Raw genomic sequence first — 19,244 nt, 5'->3', positions numbered from 1 at the left:
AATATACCAGGTCTGAGTGATAAAGAGCCCTTCAAAATCCATATATCAGGTGAAAGTGCTGCTACAATTTTATTGAGAAAATATTAATCTTCTGTAGAATTCGTTTTTTGGTTTTGGTGTGTTTTGGTGGGTTTTTTTGTTTTGTTTGGTTTGTTTTTTTGTTTTGTTTTTTGTTTGTTTGTTTGAGTGGGGTTTTTTTTGGAAAAAATACTATCTATGCACTATCTAAGCACTATCTATGCTATGGTCAGCTGTGTTAAGATGTATGATGGGCCCTGCAACTTGTTCAGGTTATGGGAAACATCTGCTATTTTTAATCTTGCTCATAAAGGAGCTAATGACAGGGTAGACCTTGTTTCTGATGCCAAACCTGGAGTCAAATTATCTAAATAAGGCAAGTGATTAAATTTTTCCTCAAAAATGTGATTTCACAATACCTGCAATTACAGCCTAACTCTTCACTGATGTCTGTTATTTCTTCACTGATGTCTGTTATTCCAGACCTACAGCTCCTCTTTTGTAAGTACCAACATAAAATCAGTATTGCACAAAATAGCACACACAACTATGTGTACACCTACATCTATATGCACATAGAAACATTTCTTAGATGACTGCACACACATGTATTAGAGCACCACTCAATAGCATAGTCATGAGCATAAACTTGTACTGTGATGCTTTTCCTTCTCCATCTGTTGCCCAGTATTTCCACGGAGGGCAGGATACTGCCCGTACATCTCTATTCTGTCAAACTTCTCTTGTATACTCACAAGCAGCTGCAGAAAGACCTGAGTGTTTCAGTAATGTCATTTACAGAAGCTTCAATATAGTCTAAAAGTAAATGTTTGAGAAAATGAACCAAGAGCATAAGGAATCCAGCCTGGTAAAAATGCCATTGTTCAGAGGGCTTCTTGTACCTTACAGGTACTTCTGTGCTTATGGCTGTAACAGGTATATTCCACTTCTCCCCTCACCACAAATCTACAGCCCAAATCCCTCAACTGCCAGTTTTTCAGAAAAGGTTTTATAGGTATCTAAATATGATAATGTTTGGAATCTTGATTATGAAGTTCAAGAGTCTTTAACAGAGAACAATTTTTTTCTTAATTCAAATTCTGGGGAATGTGGAGACTGACAGGAGGATTCCTGTTGAATGTAAGGAACATGGTGAAGAGCTAAGCACCCAGGTATTCTTGTCCTTTTGGCCACTAAAGACAGATAGTGACAATTTGTTGCTGTGATATGAATGCTCCAAGGAACTGACTTCCTTGGTTTTGTTGTGCCACAGTTCTTCTGTAAGGAGAATCTTGTCTGGGGCTACAAACATACCTACTGTAAAAATGTCATAATTTTATATATTTTGCTATGCAGCCATTTTTATGGCCCCTATCATTACTTATTTAATTACTGGATTCCTTAACCATGTACACCAAGAATGTAGAAAAGATCCAGTGCTCACATCAGTGAGGGGCTTATGCTAGCTGGTTAAATTAGTGTTCTGTGTCCCCTGAGTGCTACGGGAGAATGTTTCACCTCCTTCTGTACATTTTCTTTACAATACTGTAAGCATTAGATCATCACACACAGATTACAGAAAACTGCACAGATTGCACAGATTACAGAAAATACCAATTACTGGTCTGTTGTCCAGTTGTCTTGGTTTTGTTTTTTTTTATTGCAGATTTTCCACCCTAAGAATTGCAAAGGCACAGCAATTACCATTCACGCCTTTCCAGTCTTTCATGGTGTTTCTTCCAGTTCCATGAAAAATTGTCAAGAGTTTAATAATTTAGGGAATTTGTTCTGGAAATCTAACATGCTGCTTAGTTTAGAAAATGCTGTAATAACTGCCAAAGCAACATATGTGACTGACATGAACAGTATTGTAATGAGCAGCCAGCTACACTGCCATCTTAATTCATCACTCAGTATGGGAGAGTGACAGTGTAGCATATGGCCAGTCTCTTCAGATGCTGGTTTGTTATTTCAGATATATTTAGGGCTGTTTAGTTCTTCCATTTGGGAAATGGACTTGGTTCGTAAAGCAATTTTTGACCATTTTTTGTAAAACTTTCTGACTGCTTTTTGGTGGTGTTTTGCTCTCAAAGTTAGAGCTGTGACTGAATTAAAGCTGCTCTTTGTCTGCTGTGAGAGAATAGTAAAATGTAAACATGAATTATTCACTAGGGATTGTAAAGACCTCTTCAGGTACAGTGAGGATGGATTTTGAGTGATATGTGTAATGTTCTGCATAAGTTATCAATTAGAATGGGAACAGTACTTATTTTTTTTACTTTAATTTTAATTACTGAATTGGAATTTGGTTTGACTTTATGGTGACAACAGTTAATGAATCAATGAACAAAGTTATTTGTTTTTTTTCTGATTAATAATGAAATGTTTTATATTTAAGTTAAATCTAGGGATAAGAATTTGAGAGATTTATGATGTGAAAATATTTTCCATTATTGCAGTTACCGGACTCAATACATTTGTTCAGGATAGGAAATCATCTGAACTACTTGGATTTTTGTATGATATACAAAGAATTAATTCAGCTTTCTAGAGATAATGTCAGGAATTAATTCTGAATTCCCACAGTTAAAAAGAAAATAAAAAGAACGTTCCCACTGTAGCTAAAGCTGAAAGAAAGAGTGCACATCTCTTGAAAGGAATTTCACAGGGATTTTAATGATCTTGCATGAGAACAGTAGAAGATGAGCAGTTCTAGGTGATGTTCTTTCTGAGGGACAGTTTTATAGTAAAGGTGTTAATTTTCCTTAGTTTATATTCATCCTGGGCAGTCAGTGACAGTACAAGCATCCAACCATTACAAATAATGTTTGCAATATTACATGCTTTAGTCATAAAGAAAGCATAGATAAGGCTACAATTTAAAGATCAGCTAAATGTTTTGTAATGGCTATGGAAATGAAGCACCTCAAAGTGAGCAACTGTTCTGCAGGAAGACATAAATACTATAAAAAAATAACACTCCTCAAAAAAACCCACAAAACAACCCCAAAACCAAACTAACACAAAAATCCAACCCCCACACCCCCAAATCTTCTGAAGTTAACAAGCTTTGCTTTTCATGTTAAAAAGTGAGCTGATCAAATAATCTTTTTAAATCTATTTGTAATATGATGTTCTTTACTGGAGTCGTGTTGGCTTTAATTCTTATGTTTTCTTGTATTTTGAGCCAGAGACTTGAGACAGATGGACTTCCATAAAAAGCCAGTGTTTCATTAGATTGGCAGGTTCAGATTCCTGCTTTCTCACCTGAAGAACAGTTGGATAGTCCTAATTCTAGAGAGATCCAAGAGAGATTCTGGGGACTTGTGTCATAAATTCATGAAATCTTGGTCTCTTTCTCAAATCCTTCTAAGGACTCATTGGTTATGTAGCCATGTCTTAAACTCCTTTCCTTGTTGAAAAGCATATGGTCAAACACTGTGGGTGGCACCTCCAATGCAAAGCCTCCAAGATGCTTAAAACTAAAGTGAGCTAAAGAACCTAGTCTGTCTCTGTGCTTTTTATTTTCCAAATAGCTGAGGAGTATATTTCTACAGATTTGATTCAACCACTACCATCCCCCAATGCACCCATATTTCTTAGTACAGTTTCTTTGAGGCTGTGGCAGAACTAAAGGGAAGTCACACTTTTGGTGCTTTGAAGGCTTTCAGTTTGCCATTTCCTTCTGTTTCATGTCTCAATATTTCACAGCTTTTAATTTTTTTAACTTTTTTTACTTTTGCCCCATGACAACTGATGGATCTGTTTAATAAAGCTTAATGTAAAGATTTCCAGGACACAAGTGTTATTTTACGTAGAATCCTGGGTTGAAAACAACTGGTATGTGTAATACTCCTGTGAAACAATGAGACATTTGCATTCTCTGGGTTGTGAAACACAAGTTGTGACACCATTTAACTGTGATGTGTGTTATAACTTCATACTTCTGATGCTCAACATTGTATTTTCTGTAAAACTAAGTGCATATATTCCTGAAATCTTTGTTACAAAATTATGATGGTCTTTGGATTGCTCTACAGCATTCCCTGCAATGTTATCTTTTCTGTGTAAGCATTGTGTTTTGCCTACAAATTTTAATTATTTTCAACTTAATTTCTTTTATTTTTAGGTTTACCACAAGTTCTACCTTCCAGGAAGCCCTAGAAAGGTAAAACCTTAAATATCCCACTTTTGTTCACTCCCTTGGTTGATGTGTCAGTGCTTGTTTTTATCCTCAATGTATTGCTATATTACTGAGCTTATCACTGGAAATAAACAGAATGCTATACTGTAAAATTTTTTGGACTGTTTGATCTTTTTGAGCACTTGTGGAAAAATGTGTTACATTTTTGTCTTCACTGCTTTGGAGCACCTTCTAATTCATCTGTTGCTGTAAGCATCTCTGTCAGCAGAACTAGTGAAGTGACCACCCCCATGTAATTTGCACTGGTGAGCCTACACCTTGGATACTGTGTTCAGTTTTGTGCCTCTCACTTCAGGAAAGACTCTGAGGTGCTGTAACATGTCCAGAGAAGGGCAATGAAGTTGGTAAAGGGTCTATGAGGAGCACTATTATGAGTTTACAGACCATCCTAGGAGCAGCTGAGGTAACTGGGGTTGTTTACCCTGGAGAAAAGAAGACCAAGAGGAGACACTCTCTACAGCTGCCTGAAAGGAGACTGCAATAAGATGGTAGCTGGTTTCTTCCCTCAAGTAACAAAACAAGAGGAAATAGCTTCAGGATGCTCTAGAGAAGGTTTAGTTTGGTTATTAGCAAAAGTTTCTTCACCAAAAGCATTGTGAGACACTGGAACAGGCTGCCCAGGAAAGTGGTAGAGTCACCATCCCTAAAGTTATTTAAAAGGTATTTACATGTGGCACTTAGGAACATGTTAAGTGGTTGCCTTGGCAGTGCTGGGTTAACAGGTGCACTCAGTAATACAAACCTTGCTCCCCCCCAAAAAATTATGGTTCTGGGCACTGTTGTAATGTTCCTCATCAGAGATGTTGCTTTGTTTCTATGAGTAAATAAAAAGTAACTCTTCATATAAAATCACATGAAAGGCATTATCATTTTGGATAGGTAGTTTACACATGTTTGATGTGACAAGATCTTCTAGGTTAAAGACACCTGCCACAGAATTTGCTCATTCTTAACATAAAAAAAATCCTTGTCACTCATTAAAGCCATGCTCACCTGTGGTCAAAAGCAATTTTATGCAACATCCTTGGTCAGAAAATACCAGGTAAGTAAATATTTGTGTTTAGCTATGTCCTCATTGGCAGGATGTTCAACTATTCATTGCTTCAATGAGAAAGGAAGATGCTGTACTCTGATGTCTGTGTTAGCAGTGTATAATGCTGCCATGAATGATTATCCCCTTTCCCTCTAAAATGTCACCTGAAACATGCATGAGAAATCTATAATCTTCAAATGTTTTACTCATCTGTATACAACTTCCTCTTAATTTTCTTGCTTTTACTCAAGTAATACTTTGTGTGCCTTTTTCTCTGATGTCAGGTTAGAATAAAGTGAGCAGAAGAACCAAATACCAGGAGATTTTTTGATAGGAATGTTTGCTACTTCTCTCATTTTCTCACTCATCTGTTTTGGGTTTTTTCCCCACTTGTCTAGGAAACATTTATCTTGGATTCAGTCATGTACAAATTATAAGGCAAGATGTTGCACAGAGAATATCTTATTCCACATTAACTTTCTCTAATTGTTCCTTCTGGTTGTTACTGTCACCTACGGAAGCAAATGCAAGCACTGGGGATGCTGGAGTCAGATGTTTACAGACCTTTGGCACCATCTAGTCAGGCAGTTACACTGACTTGACATCTCAGCTTTGGTTTTATTCCCCTAAGATGTGGAAGTTAAACTTTTTTGATATACAAAGAGTTGTTTAATAGAAGAAATGCCTTTTTTTTTTTCACTTATCAAATATTTCTCTTTCCCAGTAAAAGCATTTGGCATAACTGTTTCCCACTAAGTTTTAGATTTACTGGCCCTTGTGATATGCTTAATGTATCTAATAATGCAAAAAGATTCAATGGGCAAGCCTGTGACACAGCTTTCCATGCTATGTTTTTGTTTTGTGTTTTAAATGCTGAGGTTTAGAGTGTTCTGAATTTTCCTGTTACAAGTGTTGTATGTTGGCCACAAAGCTGATATGATTGAGCTGAGAAGGACAAAGTCTGCACCTAAAACTGCCATAAGCTTGGTAGAAAAAAAAAATAAAATATCACACTCACTTCCAAACTTTCCAGGTGGCTGAACTACGCTCTTGCATTAAAATTGTGACCAGCAACTGAGGACATGAACTGGTACAAAAGTCTGTTGGCACTGCTGTTAGAAATTCAAAAGTGTAGTTGAAATGAGGCAGAAAATGTACACTGAGCTGAGGAAGCATAAGAGGAGAGGGGAGTGAATTGCTGAAGCCCACACTCCCTGCCTTTAATCCCTTTTCCTTGGTCACAATGGGACATCCTCAAATGCCTTCTGCTGACCTTAATGCATCTGATGGAAGAAGCATGACTCTTTAATTTAATGTTTCTGGGACTGGAAGACCCTTTCAGTGTCCTGGTAATCCATTGCCCATGACAAAGGAGGAAAGAAAGAAAGAAGAAAACCTTATTCTTTTGCCAAAGCCAATTACTTGATTCTATGGTACAAAGCTTTTAAATAAGATAACTGAATTGAGCTGTTGCCTTTGAACCTCCCAAAGTGCTATGTATTTAAGTTTCTCTCCTCTTTCCTTGTGTTGTGCTCATACCCAGCCTGAAACTGAACACCATATTGCCCGTGGTAAGAGGGAAAAGGAAGGAACAGTGGGATTTTCTAGGAAACAGAAGGAAATGTTCCCATTTAAAAGACAGTTCTCTTCTTACCCCTCTTGCTTATCCCCTCTTAGCATTTAACAGTGGTGAGAACTGTCTAGTAACTACTTGTAACGGGAATGACCAAGCTATATATGTTGGCTATTTTCCTTGTCTGGTCTTGTGTCTTTCTCACACTGCATGAGACCTGTGTTTGGTGTTCCCTGAGCTCTGTTGTAATATTCAGTTCCTATTTTTGTTCCCTTAAAGGCTGAAAACGTGGCATGAAATGACATGTAGATAAATGTAGATGTAGTTATGCAAATGTTTCAGTTACCATGTGCCTTTAATAGCTGAAGCAAATCTGTAAAACATAAAGAAGATGAAGCTTAAAAAGAAATGAGGAATCCAAGAAAATGTGAAGAGAGCTAAAACCACTTTGTTTCTCTCACATTGTATGTTTTTAAACTGGCAGTCCTTGTCTGGAAATGTAATTGTTTTCTCTCTTCTGCTTGACATTGAGAATGTTCTTTTTATTGTTCAGGAGTTATTACTGTTATAGCTTTAAAATTTCATGACTCAACCTAAATGCCAACATTTTGCTTGTTTCAAGAGATCTGAGCAAGCTGATTTTTGAGACAAAAGCTTTCTTCATTACCTAGATTACCTATTTGTGTAGGATGAGAATCAGATGGCAGCATTTTGGAAATCTAGTTCACCGCTTCAGTCTTTCATGCCACTTATATGTCTGGTAATGGCCTTTGATATAAAGGCTTAGAAATTATAAAGGCCTTTTTGCTTAAAGCTAAATTGAGTTAATAGAAATAGGTAGAAGGAAGGACTGGAAAAGCCCCCAAAACTCTACTGAGACTCTTGCTTGGAAGACACAGGCTTGACATTTGGACAGTAATGGAGAGCATGGTAGGTGCAGAGTTGCTGGGGGATTAATAGTCCTTGCAGAAATCATGTAGAATGATTAAGAATTGTTAACTGCATCTGTTCTGTGGTGCTTGCAGGTCCAGGTCTATGCAAAGTGAGATTCTGGTGTTCCTTTGGTACAAAAGGTTTTTGGGTTTATTTTGTTTGGTTTTAAGCTTGCACGTAGCACAAGATGTTGGAGTAATTGAGGTTCCTCTTGATCTCTCTGTGTAGCAATATGTGGCACAAGAAAGCCCCCACAACCAAAATAATTTTCAGAAAAATATATTGACTTTGAAAACATAGTATTTGGCTCATTTATTTGCAATATGTTGTCTTACAGTTAGGACCTGTGTCTGGGATATAGTTGGTCTCTGCTTCAGAATTTGATCTCTAAGTGAGAATTGATTTTGTCAGCCAGTGGGGAAAAAAGTGAATTGAAGCATCAGCTTTGGTTCTTCAACTGCTGTGTAAAATTTCTTCTGGTAGTGACCTTTTAGGTGTGTTCATGCTTAGCCTTGAAGTGCATCAAGCTTTCAGCATCAGAATTTGCTCCTGTATGAAGATAAAATATAACAAAACTGCATAGAAATGGATGAGTGTCAGATGAACTTTGTCATGGGGTTTTTTTTTTGTTTGTTTGTTTTTGGTTTTTTTCCTTTTCTTTTCTTATGCTTATTAGAAATCCCAGGGAGGTATTTTTAACCAGGAGGTGTTCACATGCTTCCATACTCAAAATCTACAGCCAAGATTTTCAGCTGTATAGGTGAACATTCATTTAATCAAGTGTAGTTTATCAAAGGACTGCAGTCAGAAAAGAAAGATGTACTGATTGGTAGGTAATAGAGATAATGTTAAGGATTTTGGCTTTAACATCTGAGGGTTGTTTGATGTAAAAATGACAATTTACATGCACATTTTACAAAAATACATGTAAATCAGACAACTGTGATAATTGTGAAGACATTTAGATGCAATATAAAAGGTGGTAGAGCAGGAGGATGTTCCACAATTTTGTTGTGGGTATTTTAATTTATTTTTTTTTAATCAATCATAATTGTCATTTCCAATTTAAGTTTTGTCTGAGTAATTGTGAAAGCTCATAACCATGGCAGGGGGTGAGGGGAATAAAATTAATTTTTTCCTTCTTTTGGAGTACAAGCCAGTCAGCTAACACGGCTATTTTTGGCAGCTGAATATTGTTTTAGCTAGGAACAAACTGTACACAATTCCTTTTAGAACTTTTAAATAAATGCATAAATCACAATAATGGTTCTCAGCAAGACAGGTTATTCTTTCAAATTTTAATTAATCTGTTTTGTCTTAATCCATACAAACAGACAAGACAATAATAAAGAGAAACAAGTTACAAAACCAACAAATTATTAAGTATCAAGACATGGTACCAGTGACTATCACTAACATCAGCAGTCAGTAAAATTCTACCTATTTAATTTAGTATCACTGACCTATATGTTTTGTGGGTTTTTACTTACTAATTTTCTTTTAATTTAACTAGTTTATATTGGCTGTTATTCACATTATAATAATAATATAAAATATTTTGCTATAAGACTTCTGCCTGAGTGTATTCCTGTAATATTTTCTTTCCTCAGTAGAAGAACAAAACCAAAAAAATGAACAATAAAGAGTTTTGAGTTTATTTTTTAATATTTTCTACCTTTCTTTCAGATATTACAGTTTTGAATTTTTCTCCTGATTACAAGAAAGGTTTTTGTTTCTTGATGCAGCACATTAATATGCAAAGTGCCATGAGAGAAGTTTGGGCTTCATCATTGTATTTTCCTGGCTTCTGAAGCAAGAGGCCAAAATGATGCCTCAGCAAAAGCTGGCAAGTCTGCTGGGCTTATCTCAAAAGTTCCATTATGTGATCACTTTGTTGTAGCTGGAGAGCACCTGCTGGAGGAGGGGTAATAAATGAAATCTCATTTCAAGCAGTGGCTTCTCCCAGCAATAATCAGCTAAGGACAAGAAAAAGTGCTGGACTCAAGCAACCCTTATCAGGAGTTTGCCCAAAAGATGGGGTAAAACCTAGTGATGTATGATTTAAGTTTCTGGGGTAGCAGACACTTTGAAGAAGTCTGCATAAGAAATGCTGACAACTTTGTACTTCTTGTGTTTAGAAACTACCCTGGTTTCTCATCTCCTGCAAGGGATACAACAGAGCAGGAGACAGGGAGGTTTTCTGCTAAAGCAGAGAGCTGCTCTGATGGGAGGTGAAACTGGTCTTTGAAACTTTGTTCAGTCACATCAGAATTATGAAAGTATTTAATTCCCTCCTATCATTCCTTGAGACAAGGGTGAGGAATGACATTGGCAGTAATCAGAAGACACTGAAAAACCGAAGGAGCGTGGCTCAAGGCATTTACTAGAGGATGAACCAAGTGCATGGGAGCTTGTGAAAAGGAAACTCAAGTTGTAACTGCTCAGTAGTGATAACTTATGAGCAAGGAATGATCTGGTGTGGAGGACAAAAGGTCCAGCTGCAGAAGAATTTGAATTGGCTAGAAGCAGGGATGCCAGGGACAGTGTACAGGAGTGAAGTTTCTCTTACTGGTAACAGATGAAACAGGCACAACATGGCAACACTGTCTTGTAGAAATCCTGTAATGCCAGTGCTACAGCAGAGCTGGTGCTTGGGGATGAACCCAATGGCTGAACCCAATGGGCTGAGGTGTCCCATGATGATGCTCACAGGATTGGATGCTGGTGCAAGTGTATGTAAGGAATTTGTCTCTAATATATTATTGCCAGCTCCTTGTAGAACTGCTTATGTGATAGTTGAACTGTCTAACACATTACTCATAACATTATTTTATATTTAAGACCAAGAGTGTATTTAATTAATTTCAAGGGTTGTCAAAAAGATTTTTCAATCTTTTTGTAACCCAGAAGTTACAGAATAACAGCCTAACCAGTTCCTTCTGAAACTAAACCTGGAAAGAATAACTGCACTGGGTCAAATGGGTGTGGATTGAGAAAGGACCCTGGAGGCAGAAAATGCAGGAAGAAGCAAATTAGGGAAAACATTGGACTAATAAGTGGAAAACCACGTATAAAAAGATGATGAAATATGCTACAAAAATTAAGGTAGATGACAGCAGTATGAGAGTGAATTATCTGTGATTTTACACAGAATGACTAAGACCAAAATGTAAGTTGGAAGTGAGCAGGTATTTATGAGAGCAATCAAAAAGTCTGAAACTGAAGTTTTGGGTGTCTCAAAACTGCAAAGATGAGAGGGGAAAGAAGCCGAAAGGTGGAAAAGTGGAGAAACTGAATCAAAATCATGAGGATTTTGTGGCTGGATGAATGAACACCACAGAGCTGTCATATGCACTGATCCCAGAGACTGGTATGCATACAAAAGGCAGTCAGATTTGTGACCAAGGTGGCATGAGGAGGGAACTGATGTGTATATAGAAAGCAGAGGGAAGAGACAGGTGGAAAGGGTTCATGTCCAAATTCTCTGGTCTGTATGAGGTTTCACTGGCTGTGTGGAGAGATGGGATATGGCACATTGCATGTAAAAATCAGGAGAAGGCAGATGAAGTGGTGGAAGAGAGAGTGACAAATAACACCAGTTCCAAGGGAAAACGAAAGGGGAGTGTGTGTGAGGAAGGGCAAAAGTTAATTGACAAAGTTAATTTTACCCTGCTTTTTCAAAGAATAGCTGGTTCAATATGCAACAAGAGGAAAATGAGATGCCTACTCTAGCTTCTTATGCATATAATGTGATTGGGTAAGCTTAAAAAATGAAGGATGGGATTGTACTAAACTCAGAGGAGATCCTCTGTCCATGTTTGGCCTGGTAGAATTAATCAGCTGATAAACTGTTACGGAAAGTGAACAATGCTGTCCTTCAGGTTGATTTAGTACTGACAAATGGAAATAGTGTTTCCTACTGATTCCTGAGCTTGAAATACAATCACAACCTATGTTGTAGTTATTTCAGGGTGTAAAAAGTGTTACGTACACTGCATACTCAAGGCTTTTACCATTCTCTAAACAGATGTTGATAATAATGATGTCTCCATAAAGCATTTATGATGTCCTGGAGTTTCATAATCAGGCAGAGTTTATCACCTCACTTGGTCAGCCATTAAGACTTCAAAAATTGTCTTTTATGTATAACATTGCTATCTAATGGTCATTCAGACTTATATGTCTTGGTAATGAAAGTTAAAATGCTTTTCTGGCTATGAAAATTGTATAAATAGAAGTTGAAATTTGCTCTGAAGAACAAGGACGTATGCAGACAGTGCAAAGTGAACCTTATTAATGCAACATATGGAAAGCTGTTCCGGGGAATGCCCCTCCTGTTATCAGAACAAGTATTGCCATTGTTATTGCCATTGTTATTGAATAGCACAGGACCATTTCTTCTTGCTACAAGATGCTTTAAGTGCTGCTATATAAATAATGTGGAAACAGCATATGGGTAATGTGGAAGGATTTGACCTGAGAAAAAGCCAGAGGGCATGACTGATGTTCTGGAAAAGTTCCTCAAGCAGGAATTCTAGTACAGCAAAATATTGAGAAAGTGAGATTATTTCTCTTTATGGAAATGATCCCCTGGAGTTATTTTGAGGGCTTAAATAGTGAACTAAATGAAATGTGATATTAGAACAAATTGTATTAAGGAAAGAATCATAGCTTTCAGTTTTATCTTGCTTTTGTTTCACCTGCTTAGATATTTAAAGATATTTAGATCAAATATATTTAAACCAAACCCACTGGTGAAATTTTCATTTGACACCTCCAGGTTTGTTTTGGGAGGTTTGTGTTGGTTTTGTTTCTTGGAGTTTTGTCTTTTTTTAAATTTGTTCTGGTTTTTATTTGTGTGTGTGAGATTACAGCTACTACTGAGTGCCTGTTTCTCTTAAAAGTTTTTAGGTTAATGATAATACAGTTCAAGAAAGTGAAAAGAAATGAGAAAAATATGGAAAAAAATTTTAGAATCTATTTCAGTTCATCATTGTTTTGGTAAAAACTATCTCTGAAGGTTTCTTTTAGTGCCATTTTTTTTCCTCTGGAGGCATTTTTTGGTTGATGGAACGAAAGAGAGATTTTCTCTCTAGGGTGCTTTCACAGCTATAATAATTTAGCTATTTTGAGCTTGAAAAACTTCAGACTAATTTTCCATATTGAAAATTTTAGAAAAGTGTTGCTTGTTTTGAGGAAATTCTACATGAAACTGAAAAATGATTAAATGTGTTTTGAACTTGTGAAGCTAAACATTCTTAGAGAGGAGGCCATTTATAACACAGAGGAAAGTGAGCACACCAGTTTAAATTAACAAAGGGTAAACAAACAAACAATTATTTTAAAAAATTAAAAATTATTATTTAAAAATGTAAACAAGCAGTTTAAATGCTCTGGTTTTGGAAACTCAGCCTGCATTGGTGATGTTGAAACCAATGCCCATGTTTTTATTTATGTCATCATGTGGATCACTTGCATACATGAATTACAGGTTTTTAACTGTTTTGACTAGAAAGCTGCAAATTACACTCATGCTCACTCTAGACTCCCTTGTGACTTTTACCTGTCATGGAAAACAATACTAAGTGTGATGAAAACCCACTCTTTGGAGGCCAGAGGAGCCAATCTTTCAGAGTATTCCATGTTTGAATCCCATTTGTTGTGACTAAAGTGGTGCTGGCAAGGACTCTTATGTTAGCAGCTCGCCATATAGAAACAAGATGGTGGGAAGCCCTTGGAAGTGGTAGGAGATAAGGATCCTGAGATGGTTAGGAGAAAAGAGCATTTCAACTTCTTACTTAACTTATCACTCAATTTCCTCATGTTATTTGGGAGCTTGTGGCTATTGTGTTTTTTCTATCATATTTAGTAGACCTTTGGCTTCCACTGGCACATTGAAAGGCTTAGATGATGCGTATTGTCCTCATGGTTACTTCGCTTTTTTTCTGCTTTTTGGAAAAGTGTCTGCTCTTCCAGCAGTTTCTTTTAGACCAGTGCAATCGCTGGGACTGCTCATGGAAACCTGAAAAGAGAGGCTACAAGATCAAGAAAGATGTCTGGATAAACAAAAACTCGCAGCAAAACCAGCAAGATAAAAGGGCTGAAGTTTGCTTATAAGCATCAAGAGCTTCCTCAAAGGGGGCTAACAGGGCTGCAAGTGGTCTGCAATTAAGTAAATGTGTGATGAAGAAATATGCTGGTTGAAAGAATGGACTCAATGTTGCCAAATGCAGCAAAGTTCTCTGAAATGGAGCCTCTGTTTCCCTGGGGACTGGCACTGCAGAAAATTCCCAAGAGACCTTCATGTGCATATCCACTGAATAACCATTGAGCACCAAAGAGTATATGAATAAATGTTTTGCATACAAAAAAGTAAAATCCAGTTTAGAATGCTAAGAAAAAGAGTATGTTTAGTTGAATAAAATTGTAATAATGCATCTGTAGAGAAACAAGATAAACCAGGTGCCTCAAGTTGCCAAAGAGTGGGTGTGAGTCCACCTGTGCCTGGTTAGGGCAGGCCCCCTATTACCAGGGGACCAATAAAGGTGGGACACACACCCATAGAGAAAAAGCTCACTCTGGTGTGAGGCAATGGGGAGGCAAGCAGCTCGTCGAGCCTCAGGAGCAAGAAAGGCTCTTCCTGCTACATGCATCAGTATTTGAGAAAATGAAGAATGCTTTTAAGGGGAAACTCCTGACCAGAAGGGGTTTCCTTCAGTATCTCTGTGCCTTGCTGGACTGCAAGATTTTCTTTGTCTCCTACGTATCTGGTTACCTGGCATTCACAGAGAAATAGTCAGGTTTTCTTTAACCTTTAAAACCTTTTGAAACTGCAAGTAATTATTCTTCAACAGGGCAGTATATTGGCATTGGGATTATAAAAACTATTTTTAATGACATTTTCTTACCTCAGATTTTGCCTAGGGTACTGTGTGTTCATGTATTTTCTAAAAGGAGTCCTAGAATCTTCTCAAAATCTGCAGAGTCTGAACTACCAGTGCTGAGGTTTCTGGATGTGTAAACCAGTAATTCATTAATTTTACTTTATGGCAGTTTTGATCATTCCAACTTCAATAGTGCAACGTGTTGAAGGGCATTAAAAGTTTTAAGATAAACTCTGTCCTCTTCAACCTATTCTCTTGGAGAGATCTGAATTATAACTACTGAATTTCTTCATTCAGGGAATACACTTTCAAGTTTTTTTATTCTCTGGCCTCATCTATGAGGTTCTTTGAATCCTGTAGTATTTGTTTATATTTTTAATTCTTCCTCTATACTGGAATTACTATATCTTTCATGTTTGCTAACTTATAGACTAACCTGAAATGAAAAGTAGCCAAAACTGGTTACAGAAAGAGCTTTTTCAGCAGCAACAGGGGTTATTTGTTGTGTGTTCATAATGTAAGAGGAAATTCAAAGCAGAACCCCTTTTCTGCCAGGTACCTTCTTCTGCAGCCAAGTGCTGCATGTTTTCTATTCCTGAATAGCTCTTCAGCCCTTTATCCAGCAATTTGTTGGAGTACTGAAAGTGAATATTTCTGGTAGGGGGTTTGTACATTAGAAGTACAGCACAGGTGAACTTCTTTCCAATAGCTCAGTAAAACCATTGTATTCATTGTCCCTTTTACTTCTGCAGCTCATGTCACAGCTGCAACATTTGTAAGATGTGAATCATTACACATTGGTCTGTGTTATATGCAGCCTGGTTCACGGCTTCAGAAAGAGGTTTTTTTTTGTTTTCTGCTGCTTATGTTCACTTAAGATGAGAATTTCTGCATTTTTATTTAAAAATTGCAGATACGGAACTCTAGGCCTTAAGTGCACATTGAGTATTGTTTGGCATATGTAAGCTTTAGATGGCATCATGACAAAATTACATCTTACAATTTAGTGATTTAAATAGCGTCTTCTGTCTTCTTTCTCCCACTCACTTTCCAGATGCTAGGAAATTCATCTGTTATCAACTATTTTCCTTTAAATTTTTGAATCCTTCTAAACACAAAGAGTAATTTTTTTTGTTTGTTTGTTTTTTGTTTCCTTAGAATTTCCTAATTCACAAGATCTGATTTTTTCAACATAGACATTAAATTAATGTGAGTCTGTTTTCCTCGTGTGCACCTCTAAAAAGCATACGTAATATCACAGTTCAGATAGCTGGTTTTTTATCATGAAGTTTGTGCAGGTTCTAGACAGTGGTGTTTGTTCAAGGCTGGCATTCTCTGCTCTGGTGGGTTGACCTTCATTAGCAGCCAAATCCAGCCACTGTCTCACTCCTGCTAGTCACCTGGGTAAGGGGGTTAAATTAAGATGAAAAGATTCTTGGATCCAGATAAAGACAGGGAGTTCCCTTGGAAATTACTATATTGGGTAAAATAGTCATAAGTTGAGGAAAATTAATCTCTTGCCAATTAAAATGCAGTTAGATGGTGAGAGAGAAAGAAGATACCTTCCTCTAGAATGGCACATTTCAATCTAGTATTATAATAAAATAAAACTACTGACAAATTTCAGGGTCTTGAATATAAAGTATGGAGTAGAATACTGTATTTTTTATGAGTGTAACTTGTATAGACAATGTGGATTTACAGAATTCACTTGACTTTCTGCAATATGTTTTCTGGGTTCTCTCCTTTTTGTTTGCTTTTCCTTAGGCACTTCAAGAAAGATAATCTTGACCTACGTTGAATAGCAGAGGGCAGGTTTGAATCCTGTAACCTGCACAAAGCCAGAAGTTTGATTCTAAAACCTTCCACTCTATCTGGTTGCATTTTATATTTAATGCCAAGTGTATTTTCTGGTGGCCATAGCATCAATTATGAGACTTCATGAATTAATTACTTAATTACAAAGCTTTTCTGTTCATTTTATGAGAAGTTTAAAGTCTCCTTTTTCTTTAAAGCTATTCTAATTTAATAACAACCCAGAAACTCAAATTTGCCCCGGGCTAAAATTGAAGATCCATATTCTGCATGACAGATTGGATTTGTGCTTGCAAAAAGTGGACAAGAAAAGAGTCATGTGCATTCCCCTCCCCCTCCTTCTTTAAATTTTTGTGGCCTTTATTTCTTAGCCTGAGCTTAAAGAAAAAAGCTTGTGCTTGTGGTGTTTTCATTTTTTATATTATTGTATTTGTATATTTCCGTAGAGAACCTTACACATAGTTACACACAGTCCTATATTAGATTAGATTCTTGGAAGCTCTGTAGGTATAGAAAAAAAATAATTTCAGATGGTGTTTGTTTTAAATCTTCATCATGTGTTTTAAGCATAAAAAGTTACACTATTATAGTGTTATGTATCACTGGATTTTATAAAAAACTCTTAATTTTGATCCTGTTCTGTTGAAGCAAATATTTGACAGGCCTTTAGAGATGAAAGTTGTTCCTTTTGATCTGTATGGGAAGTACTTTCATAATTGTAAGTGGAATTGAACGTTTTTAATCAATAGGCACTGACCTAGGTAGGTTAAAACTCTTCTTAAGATATTTGCATTTAAATTGCTGGGTTGTTTCATAAAGAAAATTCTTTTTGGTAGATGCAGCACATTTTGTAACATTGGGAAGAAACGAAACTCCAGACTACTTCTACTGCTTACATGAGATTTAAAAAAAAAAAATAAAAAATCATACCATCACACCACAGCAAAAAAAATCAGTTGCTATTAGATGAGGAAAGTTTCTGGGACACTTCAGTGTCAGAGAGAAAACAAAAAGTTAGACACTTCTATATTTATATTACCAACTAATTAGATTTAATGAATTTTCCCGTTTGATCTCTTACATGCTTGCCCCAATCAAATCTCTTTTGCCTCTTCATTATCTGTAAATTTATTCCTATCCACATATCTTCTAATGAGAGAAATCTAACACAGCCTTGAATTTAAATAGTATATGGCTTATTCCTTGGTGCTTTCTGTAGTTATGGTTAGCATTTCACTTTTTTTGGATGTGTCATAGCTGGACAAAAGAAAAATAAATAAAAAAATGCTCCTTTTCTGCTTTTGTTGTTCGTGTTAAAAATGAAAATTAGCAAAAATCCAAACCAACCTTCCCCAAAAGCCCTTCGAACCACAAAACAAATACTTGTTTACTTTAGAAATACCTTTATTTTTCAACTCTCCTTCCCAAAACATAGACCAGGAGAAAGGTATTGTCTGAGAGGAATGGGAACAACCTCTCCCTTTCCCCCTTGACCTCAAATACTTTATCTCTGTGATATTTTTGTCAGAATTGCAAAAGGACTGAAATATTTCAAGGAAAGTTTCAACTCCGGGGAGGAAAAAATTCTAATTTGATACTTAGATAAGTGGATTAACCTTATAATGGATTTATATTGAGTCCATCATCAGCAAATTCGCAGATGACACCAAGCTGGGAGGAAGTGTGGACCAACTCGAAGGCAGGAGGGCTCTGCAGAGGGACCTGGACAGACTGGAGAGCTGGGCCGATTCCAACGGGATGAGGTTCAACAAGGCCAAGTGCTGGGTCCTGCACTTTGGCCACAACAACCCCATGCAGCGCTACAGGCTGGTCACAGAGTGGCTGAGAGCAGCCAGGCAGAAAGGGACCTGGGAGTCTGGATTGACAAGAAACTGAACATGAGCCAGCAGTGTGCCCAGGTGGCCAAGAAGGCCAATGGCATCCTGGCCTGTATCAGAAACAGCGTCACCAGCAGGTCCAGGGAGGTGATTCTGCCCCTGTACTCAGTGCTGGTTAGGCCACACCTCGAGTACTGTGTCCAGTTCTGGGCCCCTCAGTTTAAGAAGGATGTAGAGGTCCTGGAACAGGTCCAAAGGAGGGCAACCAGGCTGGTGAAGGGACTCGAACACAGGCCCTATGAGGAGAGGCTGAGAGAGCTGGGGCTGTTCAGCCTGAAGAAGAGGAGGCTCAGGGGAGACCTCATTGCTGTCTACAACTACCTGAAAGGAGGCTGTAGCGAGGTGGGAACTGGACTCTTTTCACAGACGACCTTCAACAAGACAAGAGGACACAGTCTTAAGTTGTGCCAGGGGAGGTTTAGGTTAGATATTAGAAAGAATTTCTTCACGGAGAGGGTGATCAGGCTATGGAATGGGCTGCCCGGTGAGGTGGTAGATTCTCCATCCCTGGAGACATTTAAAAAAAGACTGGATGTGGCACTCGGTGCCATGGTCTAGCAACTGCTCCGGTGGGTCGAGGGTTGGACTAGATGATCTCTGAGGTCCCTTCCAACCCGGCTAATTCTATGATTCTATGATTCTATATTATAGTAGAGCTCTCTGTATGCAAATATAAACAGATTGATAAAGATGATGTTACAGTATAGGCTATGTCTCATCTGGGTATCAAATTTGGGAGGTTTCATTAAATGGCACTTTGGCAGATGACTGTTAAAACACAGATACCAGTTTCTGCACACATGTAAGGCCCCATCAGACGTAATACTGGTGAGACTTGTAATGATTTCTGGTTTTATACCTCTCAGTGGCAACTTTGTTTGAATTT

General features: G+C 37.4%; 1 protein-coding gene across 2 annotated transcripts in view; it reads left to right on the top strand.

Annotated features, from left to right (window-relative positions):
- The window catches only part of ANK3 (ankyrin 3), a 356,895-nt gene that overhangs the window by 40,199 nt on the left and 297,452 nt on the right, over nucleotides 1-19,244 (top strand). For both annotated transcript variants that reach the window (XM_030453513.1, XM_030453512.1), the window contains exon 2: nucleotides 4,148-4,186. In XM_030453513.1, coding sequence (XP_030309373.1) covers nucleotides 4,148-4,186 — 39 coding nt within the window. The remainder of the gene's footprint in view (nucleotides 1-4,147; nucleotides 4,187-19,244) is intronic.

Source organism: Calypte anna, chromosome 6, assembly GCF_003957555.1.
Source record: "Calypte anna isolate BGI_N300 chromosome 6, bCalAnn1_v1.p, whole genome shotgun sequence".
In the NCBI taxonomy this organism is placed as follows: domain Eukaryota; kingdom Metazoa; phylum Chordata; class Aves; order Apodiformes; family Trochilidae; genus Calypte; species Calypte anna.
Note: the sequence above shows the minus strand (reverse complement) of the source record. Positions and strands in the feature narration are given on the sequence as shown.